Source organism: Sapajus apella, unplaced genomic scaffold, assembly GCF_009761245.1.
Source record: "Sapajus apella isolate SASKATOON/1434 unplaced genomic scaffold, GSC_monkey_1.0 scaffold115, whole genome shotgun sequence".
NCBI classification, from domain to species: domain Eukaryota; kingdom Metazoa; phylum Chordata; class Mammalia; order Primates; family Cebidae; genus Sapajus; species Sapajus apella.
Window position 1 is genome coordinate 4864508 of NW_022437055.1, and position 18032 is coordinate 4882539.

An 18032-nucleotide genomic window follows, 5' to 3' on the forward strand; every position below is an offset into this window, starting at 1 on the left:
TTTTTTTTTTTTTTTTTTTTGAGATGGAGTCTTGCTCTATCACCCAGGCTGGAGTGCAGTGACATAATCTGAGTTCATTGCAACCTCCATCTCCTGGGTTCAAGTGATTATTTTGCCTTAGTCCCCCAGAGTAGCTGGAATTATAGGCATGTGCCACCATGCCCAGCTAATTTTTATATTTTTAGTAGAGATGTGGCTTCACCATGTTGGCCAGGCTGGTCTTGAACTCCTGCCCCTCAAGTGATCTGTCTGCTTCAGCCTCCCAAAGTGCTAGGATTACAGGCGTGAACCACCAGCCTGGCCCCTGATTATTTCTAATAGACGTCCTACCCCCATTTTTGCTTGTGATGCCATTGTGGGTCACAGGATGAGGAAGCAAGCAGCCATCTAGGAGAATGCAAATGATGGTTTGGGTGTAAGATACTGTAATAGGAAAAAAAAAGCCAACCTGTTTTTCCTACTCTCTACTCTCACTCAGTCCAGAACACATCTGTGACAAAACGTGTTGGGGTTTTCCCCACACACTAAGCTATTTTCCAGCAAACACCAGCTAGATGCCCTATAATTCAATTCAATTCAATTCTGACACTACCTGGAGATAGCATCAGATCCCACAAGGTAAGAGGTCAGTCCCACAAGACTGCCCCCACTCCACTTCAGATGCCAATTGCAAGTCCCAGGTGTGACCTTAACTTCTGACCAACCAGCTGTAAACTGGGGGTTCCCATTTAATTAACTTGCTAGGACAACTTATAGAACTTATGGAAGCAGTTACTTAACACTTACCAGGATATTACAAAGGACACAAATGAACAGCCAGATGGAAGAGGTGCACAGGGCAAGGTGTCAGGGAAGTGTGTGGAAGCTCCATGCCCTCAAATGGTGCTACCCTCTGGTATCTTCACGTGCCCTGCAACCCAGAAGCTCATGAAATCTTTTGGTGTTTTGCTTTTTGGTTTTTGTTTGGCCGGGTGCAATGGCTCATGCTTGTAATCCCAGTACTTTGGAAGGCCAAGGTGGGCAGATCATGAGGTCAGGAGTTTGAGACCTGCCTAGCCAACACAGTGAAACCCGTCTACTAAAAATACGAAAATTAGCGGGACATGGTGGCATGCGCCTGTAGTCCCAGCTACTCAGAAGGCTGAGGCAGGAGAATTGCTTGAACCTGGGAGGTGGAGGTTGCAGTGAGCCGAGATAGCACCACTGTACCCCAGCCTGGGAGACAGAAGAAGACTCCATCTCAAAAAAAAAATATCTTTTGGTTTCTGTGGAGCTTGATCTCTAGCCCACCGCCCTCCCCCTGCACCTGCCAGAGGTCGGTGGGTGGGGCTGAAAATTCCAACCCTTTAATCACTTGGTCCTTCAGGTTACCAGCCTCATCCTGAGATTATCTAGGAGCTCTATCCAAAGTCATCTTTTAACCCAAACTCAGTTATGATCAAAAATGCCTCATGAGGCCAGGCACAGTGGCTCATGCCTGTAATCCCAGCACTTTGGGAGGCCAAGGCTGGTGGATCACCTGAGGTCAGGAGTTTGAGACCAGCCTTGACAACATAGTGAAACTCTGTCTCCACTAAAAATACAAAAATTAGCCCTGCATGCCTGTAGTCCCAGCTAGTTGGGAGCCTAAAGCAGAAGAATTGCTTGAGCCCAGGAAGTGGAGGTTGTAGTGAGCCGAGATCACACCACTGCACCCCAGCCTGGGCAACAGAGTGAGACCCTCCCAACAAAAGTGGGGGGCAGGGCTCATGAATAACAAAAGGCATTCTTTTTTTTTTCTTTTCGAGACGGAGTTTCACTCATGTTACCCAAGCTGGAGTGCAATGGCGCGATCTTGGCTCACCGCAACCTCCGCCTCCTGGGTTCAGGCAATTCTCCTGCCTCAGCCTCCTGAGTAGCTGGGACTACAGGCACGCGCCACCATGCCCAGCTAATGTTTTGTATTTTTAGTAGAGACGGGGTTTCACCATGTTGACCAGGATGGTCTTGATCTCTTGACCTCGTGATCCACCCGCCTCGGCCTCCCAAAGTGCTGGGATTACAGGCTTGAGCCACCGCGCCCAGCCTAAAAGGCATTCTTATCATTAGGAAATCCTAAGGGTTTTGGGTACTCTGTTAGGAACCAGTGACAAAGACCAAATACATTTCTCATACTAGAGATGCCTTGTCAGATTTATGATTCTGAATTTGGGGCCTGATCCTGAAAAAGAGCAACATTCAAAAGAGATGTCTGATCAAAATACAGATACCTGAGAACTGCAGGTAGCCACAGCCTTATATTAATAACCAAAGTGACAATGCTTTCTGAAAACCACAAGAGAAGGTAATGTAACCTTAAGGATTTTAGCTCCTCTAGAAGTTAGGAACCCTTACTGGTTTGCCGATTTTTCTATAGTTGTCTATAGCAAAAGCACTCAAATGCCACACATAAACATGAAAACTAGCAGACCTTTTTTTTTTTTACATTTTAAGTTTTAGAATTTTCTTTTTCCCTAGACTTCGCAGCAGAATGCAGATGTTTTAAAGAGTACACATTTAAGTTAGGGGAGGTAAAATCTCTCTGCTTTCTATGTAGAAAGTGAATTATGTTGGGCATGGTGGTGTGCTCCTGTAGTCCAAGCTACTTAGGAGGCTGAGGTAGGAGGATGCTTTGAGCCAAGGAGTGTGAGACCAGCATGGGCAATACAGCGAGGCCCTGCCTCCAAAGGAAAATAAAAAGGGTAAATTCTTTTTTTAGAATTGATTGACTGATCGACAGCCTCACTCTGTCACCCAGGCTGGAGTGCAGTGGTGTAGTCATAGCTCCCTGCAGCCTCGACATCCTGGACTCAAGCTATTTTCTTGCCTCACACTTCCAAGTAGCTGAAATATAGGCATACACCAACATGCTCCACTAATTTAAAATTTTGTTTGTTTGTTGTTGTTTTTAGAGACAGGGTCTCTCTATGTTGTCCAGGTTGTTCTAAAACTCAAGCGATCTTCTGGCCTGAGCCTCCCAAAGTACTAGGATTACAAGCATGAGCCACTGCACCTGACCAGGAATTTAAAAAATTGATACATAATAGAGGTACACATTTTCAGGGTACATGTGATAATTTTTTTTTTTTTGAGACAGGGACTCACTCTGTTGCCCAGATTGGAGTACATTGGCAGGATCATACTAAATGCAACCTCAATCTCCTGAGTTCAAGTGATTCTTCTGTGTGAGCCACCCAAGCAGCTGGGGCTACAGGTGCGCACCACCACACCTGGCTAATTTGTTATTTTCTGTAGAGATGATGTCTTGCTATGTTGTCCAGGCTGGTCTTAAACTCCTGGGCTCAAGCAATTCTCCCACATTAGCCTCCCAAAGTGCTGAGATTACAGGTGTGAGCCACTGTGCCTGGCCTACATGTGATAATTTAATACATTCATATAATTTGGTTTTTTGGAGTTTAAAAAAAATTTAAAATACTTTCTAGTAAACTACCTGGTACACAGTAGAGTTCAGCAAAGGATTCTAGATGTAATGATTAAAGGTGCATTCCGAAAGAAAAAGAAAAAGACACAACAAAAACAAAAAAAGATCCATTCTATTGTTCCTCAATTTCTCCTCTCAAATGCATTACCTCAGCTTCAGTTCAACTTTGTTATAATTCACTTCTTCTTCTTCTTTTTTTTTTTTTTTTTTTGAGACAGAGTCTCACTGTCGCCAGGCTGTAGTGCAGTGACGCAATCTCAGCTCACTGCAACTTCTGCCTCTCGGGTTCAAGCGATTCTTCTGCCTCAGTCTCCCAAGTAGCTGGGATTACAGACATGTGCCACCATGCCTGGCTAATTTTTTGTATTTTAATGGAGACAGGGTCTTACCATGTTGGCCAGGCTGGTCTCAAACTCCTGACCTCAGATGATCTGCCCACCTTGGCCTCCCAGAGTGCTGGGATTACAGGAGTGAGCCACTGCACCTGGCTCTCTACAAAATTTTTTTTAAAAATTAGCCAGGCATGATGGCACATGCCTGTGATTCCCAGCTACTCAGAGGCTAAGCAGGATCACTTGAGCCCAGGATGTCAAGGCTGCAGTGAGCTATCATTATGCCCACTGCACTCCAGCCTGGGTAACAGCAAGACCCTGTCTCAAACATTTTTGCCTTTTTTAGCCTTTTTTTTTTTTTTTTTTTCCCATTCAGGGAAGTACGGCCTTAGACTGTTCTGATCATTACTGATGGGAATAACAAAGGGAACTGACCCTTTATACAGGACTGTGGAGGGGCGTTTAGAGCCAAGTTGAGATCTGAGCCCATGAATCTATAAAGGTATCAATCTCCATGGTTGTGGGGTTTTCTCCGGCAGTACTCAGAGGCTTAGTATATGGGTAGACAAAATAGGGTGTGTTTTGAGCCAGGGTGTGGCTTAGCCATCTTGGCAGAGCTGAACCATAGGGTTACAAAGGGCTTCCAGGATTCGGGGAGAGAGTGATTCAGGTGGGATCCAAACAGAACTGGTAAGTAAAGGAAGTCAGGAACAGGGTGGTAGACTGTAGAACTGGAGATCTCCATGCATCTGAAGCATAATTAGGGTGGCTAGAGAGAGAACCCAAGAGGAAGCAAATCACAGTCAGAGTTTGGGATACTGCAGTTAAAGAGCTGCCATGTATCCCCATACCTTATACCACTGTAGGAGGCTCTACATTCCAGCTTCCCTGAGACAGTCCCAGTTTCTATATGTTATTCTAGCATTTTGTCTAATTTAGCATTTGTCCCAAACTTTTCATTTTCTAACAAAGTTAAAGTATTAAGTTAAAGTATTAATAGTTGCATTGAAATAAGCCAGGATGAGTCTGTTGGGCCACCATATTTTTATTTTTAGAGACAGCGTCTCACTCTGTCACCCAAGCTAGAGTGCAATGGTGCCATCACTGTAACGTAGAATTCCTGGGCTCAAGTGATCCTTCCATCCCAACCTCCCAAGCAGCTAAGACTACAGGCACGCACCACCATGCCTGGCTATTTTATTTTTATTTTTTTGTAGAGACAAGGTCTCGCCATGTTGCCCATTCTGGTACGGAACTCCTGGCCTCAAGCGATCCTCTCACCTCGGCTTCCCAAAGTGTTGGGATTACAGAGGTGAGCCACCTTGCCCAGTCCCGGACCACCACTTTTTAATTCCAGCTTCTGCCTTGGTCTCATCTACTAGCTTGTGAGATGCATAGACAGAGAACCAAGTACTCACTTTAACACAGAGTTAAACCTAAAAGACAGCCAGTGATATCCCTTCTCCGTTTCTCTAATCTTTTCCAGATACAATATAACTAACACCTCCCGCTCAAGGACAGCACGTAGGGCATTCACTGATAACAAAGCAAGTGCAGTCAGGCACTAGGCGTTAGGGACAACAAACTCATTTTGTTCCCAGGTGGGAGCAGGAGTATTCACCATTGTGCGCCTTGCTGAATACATGGTGTGCCAGCCAGCTGTTCCCATGCCAAAGCCTGCAGGATATAGGAAGCTGCCAGGCCACCAGTTGGTAGGCCAGTGGGTGCAGGAAATTATACATTTACATGTATGTAAAGTATATTCAGGAAATAAAGGCAGAGGAGTCCTGCCGTCGAATGTATATCGAGTAGTCTGAATACTCTTGGTATAATGGTTATTCATTATATAGTGTGTATCTACAATTCATGTTTTTATTTTTATTTTTTTATTATTATTATTTTCTGAGACAGAGTTTCACTGTCCACCCAGGCTGGAGTGCAATGGTGCCATCTTGGGTCATTGCTATCTCTTCCTCCCGGGTTCAGGTGATTCTCCTGTCTCAGCCTCCCGAGTAGCTGGGATTACAGGTGCTCACCACCACGCCCGGCTAATTTTCATAGAGACAGGGTTTCACCATGTTGGCCAGGCTGGTCTCAAACTCCTGACCTCAGGTGATCTGCCCAACTTGGCCTCCCAAAGTGCTGGGATTACAGGCATGAGCCACTGCACCCACCCCAACTAATGTTTATAATAATATTTTTTTCTAGAGACAGAATCTCACTTAGTTGCCCAGGCTGGTCTTGAACTCTTGTCCTCAAATGATCCTACTGCCTTGGCCTCCCAACACCGGGATTACGGGTGTGAGCCACTTTGCCTGGCCAATTTTATTGTTTGGTAATGCTTTTTAAAATTTTGCAATCAACTCTTCCAGCGTATGAGTTCAAAAACTAAAGTACATAATTAATGAAAAAGTAAATACTGAATCTGTTTTTCAAGAAAGTTGATGATAAATGTGTAACATGCACAAATCATTTGTCTGCATTTATCAACCACTCACGGGGCACAATGATGTCACTGACCACATGAAAATTGGAAGACATAAATCTGCAGAGAAAGCATCAGCATCTACCTCAAAGGTTTGTAGTTATTTTATTTTATTTGAGACAGACTCTCACACTGTCACCCTGGCTGGAGTGCAGTGGCGTGATCCAGGCTCACTGCAACCTCCGCCTCCTGGGTTCGAGCGATTCTGCCTCAGCCTCCTGAGTAGCTGGGATTACAGGCACCTGCCACCAGGCGCAGCTAATTTTTCGTACTTTTAGTAGAGACGGCGTTTCACCATGTTGGCCAGGCTGAATCTTGAACTCCTGACCTTGTGATTTGCCCGCCTCGGCCTCCCAAAGTGCTGGGATTACAGACGTGAGCCACAGCGCCTGGCTGGTTTGTAATTATTTTAAGAAGACTGTAGCCAAAGATAATTTGACAAGGTACAGCTACAGAGGTATTTACATACTGCTCTGTGAAGGACTTTTGTTTAGATCAAATGACTTATTAGATCAAAATTCATTGGTTCATTTTCCATTTTATGTTCCTTTGTATGTGACAAAAAGTAAAGCGTTACTTCTTTTATTTGATGTATTTAGTTTTTTGCTAGCAAAGGAATATGAATCAATCATAAAGTGAAGCACTACTTCTAATGAGTAGCTCTATTAGCAAAACCCACAGTTAAATGATGCCCGTTTAATGTTGATATATTTAGATGGTTCCAATAGGAAATCAGTTGTATTAGTCGGGGTTCTCTACAAAAACAAAAGCAACAGGATGTATCTAGATCTATGTCGATCTATCTGTATGTCTATATGTGGGATTAGGGGGATTGGTTTATTTTAAGGAATTGGCTCACGCTGTTGTGGAGGCTTGCTGAGTCCAAAATCTGATGGTGCAAGCCTGCAGTCTGAAGACTCAGGGAGGAGTTGCAGTTCCAATCCAAAGGCAATGTGCTGGAGAATGCCTTCTTGCTCGGCGGAGGTCAGTGTCTGTTCTGTTAAGGCATTCAGCTGGTGAGGCCCACTCATACTATGGAGGGTAATCTGCTTTCCTCAAAAATCCACCGATTTAAATGTTAATCTCATCCAAAAGACACCTTCACAGAAACATCCAGAAAAATTTTTGACCAAGTATATGGGCCAAGTTGACACATAAAATTAACCATCACGTTAGTTAATTCCAACTAAATATCGATTTTACATCTGATTTATGGAATAAAAGTAAAGCATATAGAAAGTTATTCTGATGAAAGTGAAACATCTGACATTATTGAGAAAACCATTATCGACTCATTAGAAATTAAACATTTAGGATACATATTTTTGTGATTTTTTTCATAGAAATACAAATTTTGGAGGAGCACAGCACCATGGTTAAAAACAGACTTCTTGGCCCAGTGCGGTGGCTCATGCCTGTAATCCCAGCACTTTGGGAGGCCGAGGCGGGTGGATCACGAGGTCAAGAGATCGAGACCATCCTGGTCAACATGGTGAAACCCCGTCTCTACTAAAAATACAAAAAATTAGCTGGGCATGGTGGCGCGTGCCTGTAATCCCAGCTACTCAGGAGGCTGAGGCAGGAGAATTGCCTGAACCCAGGAGGCGGAGGTTGCAGTGAGCCGAGATTGCGCCATTGCACTCCAGCCTGGGTAACAAGAGCGAAACTCCGACTCAAAAAAAAAAAAAAAACAGACTTCTTAATAAAGAAACTTCTAGAGAAGAAACATAGTTGGACTTGGTTGTGATGCAAACATAATTCATAATTGTGTTCAAATAAGTCAATTCGAAAATTGTTTCTGGACGAGTACGGTGGTTCACGCCTGCAGTCCCAGCACTTTGGGAGGCTGAGGCGGGTGGATCACCTGATATCAGAAGTTGGAGACCAGCCTGACCAATGTGGTGAAACCCCATCTCTACTAAAAATACAAAAATAAGCCGGGTGTGCTGGCGTGCACCTGTAGTCCCAGCTACCTGGGAGGCTGAGAAAGGAGAATTGCTTGAACCGGGTTGAGGAGATTGCCGACAACACGCCACTGCACTCCAGCCTGGGCGACAGACCGAGGCTGCATTTAAAAAAAAAAAAAAAATCGTTTCTGGAAAGGCATCAGGAAGAGGAATCTTAGGTTACACTCATGTTTCCTTATTTCTTCCTGCATGCAGATATTCCAGTAAAGAACAGTGAAATACCTAGCATATAGGACGTCCAGAGTAGATAATTTTTTGGAGTTTTTGCTCTTGTTGCCCAGGCTGGAATGCAATGGCACAATCTTGGCTCACTGCAACCTCCGCCTCCTGGGTTCAAGCGATTCTCCTGCCTCAGTCTCCCAAGTAGCTGGGATTATAGGCATGCACCACCACACCCAGCTAATTTTGTATTTTTAGTAGAGATGGGGTTTCTCCATGTTGATCAGGCTGGTCTCGAACTCCCGACCTCAGGTGATTCGCCCGCCTCGACCTCCCAAAGTGCTGGGATTACAGGTGTGAGCCACCATGCCCGGCCCAGAGTAATTTTTTTTTAACATTTTTCACCTCTATGACAAAATTGTTTTCAGTAATAATCATATAATAATTAGGAATAATTATTTTCTTGCTTTTGTCTGTAGTGGGAAAACAATATTTTAAAAGAATACATTTCCACTTTAAATATAATGTCCAAATTCAGTAAGCTATTTCATATGTGAACCAGGTTTTCACTTACCAAGAAAAAGTCTTACATCTTGCAGATCACAGTAGTTGCTGTTTTCCATTTTAAATACAAATAAAAACTCCAAATTGTCACACAGAATGATAAGATTGAAATAATAATACTGTTTCTTTGTCTTTACAATCACTTGGCTATCATTATTTGTTTCAAATCTACTGTTAAAACAGGAGTATCTGGTACCACAGGATTTGAAGAAAGGAACTGCAAGCCAGAGGCAAGCTGGAAGGATTCTGAATTGCTGGGTACCTAATTTAGAAACAAATGTAAGTAGCTGAGTCCACATGGTCAGGGGCCAAATATATAACCAGAAGTTCTCTGAATTAATTTCCTGGTAGAACACAATGTTAAAAGGGGTAAGTAATGAAAATGTTCTAATATAAATTTCAAGTTCTATGCCAAATAGAAACACATTCATATATTCACCAAAAGATAGGTACAAAATGTTCATAGCAGCATAATTTGTAATAGCCCAAAGCTGGAAACTGCCCAAATGTCCATCAACAGGGGAATGGACAAGAAGTCTTAAAGGCAGGCTGGGCGTGGTGGCTAAAGTCTATTAACCCACCACTTTGGGAGGCCAAGGCGGGCGGATCACCTGAGGTCAGGATTTCGAGACCAGCCTGGCCAACATGGTGAAACCCCTTTTCTACTAAAAATACAAAAATTAGGTTTGGTGGCACATGCCTGTAATTCCAGCTATTTGGGAAGTTGAGGAGGAGAATTGCTTGAACCCAGGAGGCAGAGGTTGCAGTGAGCTGAGATCGTGCCACTGTACTCCAGCCTAGGGAGCAGAGTGAGACTCCGTCTCAAAATTTAAAAAAAAAAAAAAAAAAAAAAAGTCTTAGAGACTAGAATAAAGTGAAGAACTGTTTAAGGCAAAATTATGGAACACATAACATTGGTATCATCATGTATTGAACCAAGCTCTATGCTAGGCACTTTTGCATATATTGTTTAGTCTTCGCCACACTCTGTGACAGAGATATTAACCTCATATGACACATAAGAAGCCAAGCACGCAGCAACCAAGGATCTTGCCCGAAGTCATAATGCTATAATAGTTAGTGGGGAACTCAGGATTTGAACTCAGTCTAAAGCCCATATGGACCTTTTCCATTATAGACTGCTGTCTCTCTAGAATAGAGAAGGAAGACAGGGAAAGTAGGGAAATATGGACTTCACAAATTCATACATGCTAAAATTATAATAGCTACTGTTTCTTGAGCACCTATTATGTGGCAAATACTATATGAGGTAATTTACATAAATTATTTTTACAATTACTGTAAAACTCTTCATGGCAGTAATTATTTTCTCTCTCTCTCTCTCTCTCTCTCTTTTCTTTATTACTATTTTTTGAGACAGGGTCTTTCTCTGTTGCCCAGGCTGGAGTGCATTGGCACGATCTCGGCTCACTGAAGACTTGACCTCCTGGACTCAAGCCATCCTCCCACCTCAGCCAACCGAGTAGCTGGGACTACAGGTGAGTGGCCACCAGGGCCGACTAATTTTTCATTTTTGTAGAGACAGTCTCACCATGTTATCCAGGCTTCTTCTCATTTTTTAGATGAAAAGACTGAGGTCCAGAGATGCTCAATGGCTTGCCCAATTTCACAGATTTCCTGCCACCACTTACCCCTCAGCATCCTTAATAAGAGCAAGGGGACAGGGGCAGTGGCTCACGCCTATAATCCCAGCACTTTGGGAGGCCGAGGGGGGTGGATCATGAGGTCAGGAGTTTGAGACCAGCCTGGCCAACACGGTGAAACCCTGTCTCTACTAAAGATACAAAAGATTAACTGGGTGTGGTGCTGCGCGCCTGTAGTCCCAGCTACTCGGGAAGCTGAGGCAGGAGAATCGCTTGAACCTGGGAGGTGGAGGCTGCAGTGAGCTGAGATTGTGCCACTGCACTCCAGCCTGGGCGGGCCACAGGGCGCGACTCCATCTTAAAAATAAAATAAAAGGGAGGCTACCAACTACGTGCTGGACACTGTAGTGGATGCTGGAACTATACTGATGAGTCTATAAGGAATGGTATTACTGGAGCGACTATTTCTTGCTTACCTGACCTATCTGAGAATTATCAGGGGAACATTTTTTTTTTTTTTCAGATTCCATATAGAGAATTCTGCAGGTAAAAATAAAGATCAGTAGTAAAAGCAGTAGTTCCCATTTGCTGACTGTGTACTGTCCTAAGTGCATATATATACACACATATCACACGCATACCTATATTCCTCTAATCCTCACAGTGATCCTGTTTATATATTGTTAATATGCTTTTATTTTTTAATTTTATGTATTTATTTTGAGACGGAATCTTGCTCTGTTACCGAGGCTGAAGTGCAGTGGTGCGATCTGGGCTCACTGCAACCTCCACCTCCCAGGTTCAAGCGATCCTCCTGTCTGAGCCTCCCAAATAGCTGGGACTATACACATGTGCCACCATGCCCGGCTAATTTTTGTATTTTTAGTAGAGATGGCGTTTCGTCATGTTGGCCAGGCTGGTCTCGAACTCCTGACCTCAGGTGATCCACCCGTCTTGGTCTCCCAAAGAGTTGAAATTACAGGCGTAAGCCACCGCACCCGCCCAATATGCTCGTTTTAGGCAAAAATAGAGGCTCAGAGTCTGATTTGGTAGAAAGTTACTGAGCAGTTAGGTGACCTAACAGATGTATACCCTGATCTGGCTGACTCTAGGGGTCTAGGCTTCAACCATTACAACCAGTTAAGGGTATGGGGAAGCACTGAGCCAAGAGTCAGGAAAATGGAAGCCACAGGTAGTGCAAAGTCTTGGAAAGGAGACGTCTGGTCCAAGGAGCCACGCGGTGACTGGAACCCGAAGAGCCGGCGCCCAGTTTACTGCCGCAGTGAAGCAACGCGGACGGTGGTAGGTTTGGGAATCTGGGAGCCCTCTGAATAGAAGGAGGGGAGAGGGAAGGGGGCTGTGCTGGGGGCTTCCGGGAGAAAATTCCCACGGCCACCTAGAGAGCCTGCAAATGAGTAGGCGCTGGCGGGGCCGGGGGCGGGGCCTGCGGGGCGGGGTCGGCGGGGATAGGCGGGGCGAGGGCGGAGCCTACTCTGCGGCGTCCAGCGGCGGCGACTAGCCCTCAGGCGAACCTCTCGGCTTTCCCGCGCGGCGCCGCCTCTTGCTGCACCTCCGCCTCCTCCTCTACTCAGCCGCTGGCTTCCTCCTCCTGAGCAGTCAGCCCGCGCGCCGGCCGGCTCCGTTATGGCTACCCGCAGCCCTGGCGTCGTGGTGAGCACCTCGGCCCGCCGGCCCTGGCCGGCTCAGGCCCACGCGGCCGGTGGCGGCCGGGCCCTGAGGCGCGGGGTCCGCAGTGCGGGCTCGGGCGGCCGGGCCCGGGTAACCCCGGTGCAGGGGCGACCACAGTTTCCCGGGTTCGACTTTACGTCACGCGAGGGCGGCTGGGAGGACGGAATGGCGGGGTTTGGGGTGGGTCCCTCCTCGGGGGAGCCCTGGGAAAAGAGGGCTGCGTGTGGGAAGAGAAGGTGGAAATGGCGTTTTGGTTGACATGTGCCGCCTGCGAGCGTGCTGCGGGAGGGGCCGAGGGCAGATTCTGGAATGATGGCGCGGGGTGGGGGCGTGGGGGCTTTCTCGGGAGAGGCCCTTCCCTGGAAGTTTGGAGTGCGGTGGCGAGGTCCTCGGGGTACCTGTGGGGGGGTCTCGGCACGGAAAGCGACCACCTGGGAGGGGATATGGGGACCGAGCTTTGCCTTTAGTTCTGCACACGCTGTAGTTCATATTTATGGAGATGCGCATGGCCTCATTGAAGCCCCACTACAGTAGCGGTAACCATGAGTATTTGACACACGAAGGAACTAGGGAAAAGGCATTAGGTCATTTCAAGCGGGGTCTTGAATTCACGTGTGCTAGAATCCGGATTCCAGAATGTCTGATGCCCCAGGATATAGAAAATGAGAATCTGGTCCTTACCTTCAAGAACATTCTCAACCGTAATCAGCCTCTTGTATCTTAGCTCCACCCTAATTGGTTCTTTTTCTTGTTTGCAGAACCGGCCAAGCTGCTGGCTTCCCTGCCTCCCTCCCCAACCGTTCTGATCATGCTTGCTAAAATAGTCCTAACCCCTGCCACTTAAATGCCTTAGCCTGCTTTATTATGATTATTTTTTGTTGTTTTGGCAATGACCTGGTTACCTGTTGATTGTTTTTCCCACTAAAACTTTATAAGGGCAGGAATCATCGCCCTAACTCTAGCACGTAGCACAGTGCTTGGCTTGTAGAAGGTCCTCGATGATGGTTTGTTGAATGAATACATTGAATAATTAGCCACTTGAGCCTGAAGAAGATTCTATTTCATATTAGGCATTGTAATGACTTAAGGTAAAGAGCATTGCTGTTAATTTAGGAGTCTGACTGGGAATCCAGCTTGTTTGGGCCATTTACTAGGCTGTGGGCAACTTACTTCACCTCTCTGGGCTTAAGTCATTTTATGTACATCTGAGGTGCTGGCTACCTCCTGGAGTTATTGAGAGGATTATAAGACAATCTATGTGAATAAACAACCCTTGCATGGTCCCTGGCTGGGAATAGTAATAATAGCCATCATGTTTACATGCATAGTCCTAATTAGTCTTCAAAACTGTCCTGTAGCAATGATCTGATTATTACTATTTTAGAGATGAGGAATCTTTGAAGCCTCAGAGAGGCTAACAGACATACCCTAGGTCGTACAGTTATTAAGAAGAGGAGCTCTGACTCGAACTTAGCTCTCTCTCTGGAGTGTATGCACTTAAAAAATAGGCTAATAATAAGTACTCAAAAAAATGATAGTGGCTGTTTTGTTTTGTTTTTTCAGTTACTGGGGAAGTTAGGTGGATGCTTTTTTTTTTTTTTTTTTAAAGTTGTTTTTTCTTCTCTAAACATCAACTTAATTCTGCCAATTTTTTTTTTTTTTTTTTTTTTTTTTTTTTTTTTTTTTTTTTTTTTTGAGACAGGATCTCACTCTATCACCCAGGGTGGAGTGCAGTGGCGTGATCACCTCACTGCAGCCTTGACTTCCCGGGCTCAGGTGATTCTCCCCGAGCTCAGGGGATTTTCCCACTTCAGCCTCCTGAGTAGCTGGGCCTACAGGTGTGCACCACCATGCCTGGCTAATATTTGTATTTTATTTTATTTTAGAGACAGAGTTTCGCTCTTGTTGCCCAGGCTGGAGTGCAGTGTCACGGTCTTTGCCCACTGCCACCTCCGCCTCCTGGGTTCAAGCGATTCTGCTGCCTCATCCTCCTGAGTAGCTGGGATTACAGGTGGCCGCCACCATGCCTGGCTAATCTTTTGTATTTTTAATAAACACGGGATTTTACCATGTTGGTCAGGCTGGTCTTGAACTCCTGACCTCAGGTGATCCACCCGCCTTGGCCTCCCGAAGTGATAGGATTACAGGCATGAGCCACCCGGCCCAGCCTAATATTTGTATTTTTTGTAGAGACATGTATTTTGCCATGTTGTCCGGGCTGGTCTCGAACTCCTGAGCTCAAGCGATTTGCTGGCTTCTGCTTCCCAAAGTGCTGGGATTACAGGCGTAAGCCACTGTGCCTGGCCTAGGTAGATGCTTTTAGCTTTGGGGTATGATGCCTGTCCCCAGTATACAGTGAATTTAATTATTGCTAGAGCTGGCTGTTAGTTTTCTTTGAACATAAGGTACTCATTGTTTTTAGTTTGCAGATCCCTATTCCTTTTTAAAAATTTTCCTTCCCTTAAATGGCTTGCATGTTAGCAATAACATGCTTAAATGGTGCTATGTGCTAGATACTCTTCTAAGGCCTGTTACGTATATTAACTAATTTGATTTTTTTTAAAAAAAGTTATACAAATCAGAGAGGTTAAGTAACTTGCCCAAGATTACCCAACAGTACTAGGATTTGAACCTAAGTTTGTCTTACCCCAGATTCTACTCTTAACCTCTAAACTTTTAGTAGCGACAATATTCGATGTTTATTGAATACTTAACTGTGTTTTAGGCATTGGAGTAAATATTTTGCAGGCATTATCTAATGTAAACACCCTAAAGTTATGTAACAGGTACCTTTAGGTAAGTAAACACTAGTATGACCTTGAAGGCACAGATAGATGAGGTAACTTACCCAATATCACTTACATGAAATTGGCCCTCAAACCTGTCTGATACAACTCATGCTGCTTGTAACTATCGTTTTCACCTGCCAAGGTAAACTCGGACACATTTGAACTAAAAAAAAGCTTATAGATTTTTGCAAATTAATATGAAATATCAGATATACTTTATGTGGATATAATATCTTCCAAATTTCAGGGATGGTAGTACTAGAACTGTAATCCTGCCCTAGCTGAACTTACCCTGCCAATAATTTTTTACAGAATTGGTAAAATGGAGGACTTTTTTTTTTGTTCTTGGCCACATTGTTATCAACAGGGTGTAGATTGACATCAGTCTGTAGGTATAAACCAGAGTTATTCTTTGTGACCACCAAGAAACAGAGCAGTTCAGTTCAGGGGTTTGTTTCTGTGAATTTAGCACTGTGACCTGCATACTACAAGTCTATCTTGTTTTCTATCCATTGTTTGTATCTGGATATTGCAAAAGGTGGGGAAAAGACCAATCAGTTTGGCAGATAAGAGGTGCCTTGGAGTTTTCTTTTTGTTTTCTGCGGTTCATTAGATAGTAACTAGACCATGTCATTGTAATCTTCTGTAGTGAAGGTATGTTGAAGTTGTACTTAATGGAAGTGAGTCTAAAAATGAGCTATGTGAATTCAGAGAGGTACAACAATAGATAAGCCACATTTTATTTAGTTATCTAGTAATCAATAGCTTTTCCAAATTTCTGGAATGGGCAGAAATTGCTGGGTGGCACATTTTTACCCTTTATATTCAGACACATTAAAATTCTCAAAAACAACCCTCAAAACAGTGTACCCCTCTACCTTTCTGTAATTTTGTATTGTGTAGATTTGATAAAATTTATGTGTCAATCATTACCATTAATATCGATATTGAGCTTCAATTCTTATTTTTTCTACCAGTGGCTGCCAAATTACTAACATTTACAATAATTTTCTACTACTAAGATAATTTACTACTAATTCAATCACATACTTCAAATTGTTATGGAACTGCTATCTTCAGCATTGTGCTTCTGATAATTGATAGGTATAATTTTTTTTGTCCAGAGTCAACATGCCTATCCTTCCACTGTGCACACTAATAAAAGGAAAAATTGTAGTATTGGGTAAATTCATGTGCTTACACATATAGTAATTATGAGCACACTTCCCTAGAATGGGTAATAATTTATCCCTCCCTGGGTCGAATAGTCAAGAATGCTGATTTTAATTCTTAATGCTGTTGTTGTAAGATAAGGCAAGCAAGTGATATATGTAGTTTATTTTTGAAACTGATATGAAATTGGAAGATGAATCTATTATTAGCGTAAGTTATTTTTGCATTTAGGAATATTGCATCAGTAACTCATTATTTTTGTTTTGTTTTGTTTTTTGAGACGCAGTTTCGCTCTTGTTGCCCAGGCTGGAGTGCAATGGGGTGATCTCGGCTCACCGCAACCTCTGCCTTTTGGGTTCAAGTGATTCTCCTGCCTCAGCCTCCCAATAATTTCAGTTTTATGTTATTCTGAGTTTACACAAATTATCCAAGGAGATGGTGGATCATCTGCTTTGAGGTGTTTTTTTTTTGAGAACTTTGATGTATCTGAATATAAAAGGTAAAAATATGCTACCTAGCAATTTCCACCCATTCCAGAAGCTTGGAAATGCTATTGATTACTAGATAGCTAAATAAAATGTGGCTTATCTATTGTTATACCTCTCTGAATTCACATAGCTCATTTTTAGACTCACTTCCATTAAGTCTTGTTTAGACCCATGAACATTGTCTTTTTTTTTTTTTTCTTTCCCCTGAGACAAAGTCTCCCTCTGTCGCCCAGGCTGGAGTGCAGTGGCACGCTCTTGGCTCACTGCAACCTCCACCTCCCAGGTTCAAGCAATTCTCCTGTCTCAGCCTCCCTAGTAGCTAGGATTACAGATCTGTGCCACCACACCCGGCTAATTTTTTTGTGTGTATTTTTAGTAGAGACAGGGTTTCACCATGTTGGCCAGGCTGGTCTTGAACTCTTGACCTCGAGTGATTCACTCGCCTCAGCCTCCCAAAGTGCTGGGATTACAGGCATGAGCCACTGCACACAGCCATCTTTTTTTTTTTTTTTTTTTTTAAATAGCAGTTTAACACTCTTCACAGTTATTCATGTACATGTCACACCATCTACTACATTGTAAGTTCTATGAGGGTAGCTGTATCAAATTTATCTAACTCTATCTAGTATGCATGACATAGGAAGTATTCAATAAACATTTGCATGTTAGTGATAAGGATACAGGTTCTTAATGCTAAAGCATTTAAGAATTAGTATCTGATGTTTGATCATTAAATATGAATTAAGAGGACTTAGACTTTTTGTTAAATGTCAAGTTGGGAAAAGTTGTCATTTAAATGAATTGCCTTTTATTTAACTTTGTATGATGATATATTTTTATTTTGTAAAAAATTATTTTTTTTCTTTTTAGAGACAGGCTCTTGCTATGTTGCCCAGGCTGGTCTTGAACTCCTGACCTCAAGCAGTCCTGCCTTGGCCTCCCAAATGCTGGGATTACAGGCATGAGCCACCTCACTCAGCCTTGTATTACAATACATTTCGAGTATCCACAAGTAGACATAGTAGTATAATGAACCTGTATGTATCCATTACCAAGTTCTGACAACTATCAATAGCCAATTATGCATTTCTTAAATTAGACCCCCCAAATATACCCAAATATATATATGGCAAATTGTAACAAAGTTGCGAATTCATGCCTAAAGTGTCTCAAGTGATGCAAGTTTTATGAATATTTTTAATGCCTTTTGGGAAGAGGTATATTGACAATTTTTTTATGCTTGAAGTAAACCATAAATCTTTCAAAAAAAATAAAATGTAGGATGCAATAAAACAAACAAAACAACTCTTTGACATAAATGT

At 43.5% G+C, this 18032-nt stretch overlaps 1 protein-coding gene across 2 annotated transcripts in view; it reads left to right on the forward strand.

Annotated features, from left to right (window-relative positions):
- The first annotated feature begins 12056 nt into the window (after positions 1-12056).
- The window catches only part of HPRT1 (hypoxanthine phosphoribosyltransferase 1), a 35575-nt gene continuing 29599 nt past the window's right edge, over positions 12057-18032 (forward strand). Inside the window, exon 1 of one of the 2 annotated variants that reach the window (XM_032260245.1) lies at positions 12057-12242. In XM_032260245.1, coding sequence (XP_032116136.1) covers positions 12216-12242 — 27 coding nt within the window. In that variant the 5' untranslated portion in view covers positions 12057-12215. The other variant, XM_032260246.1, reaches the window with a different exon arrangement.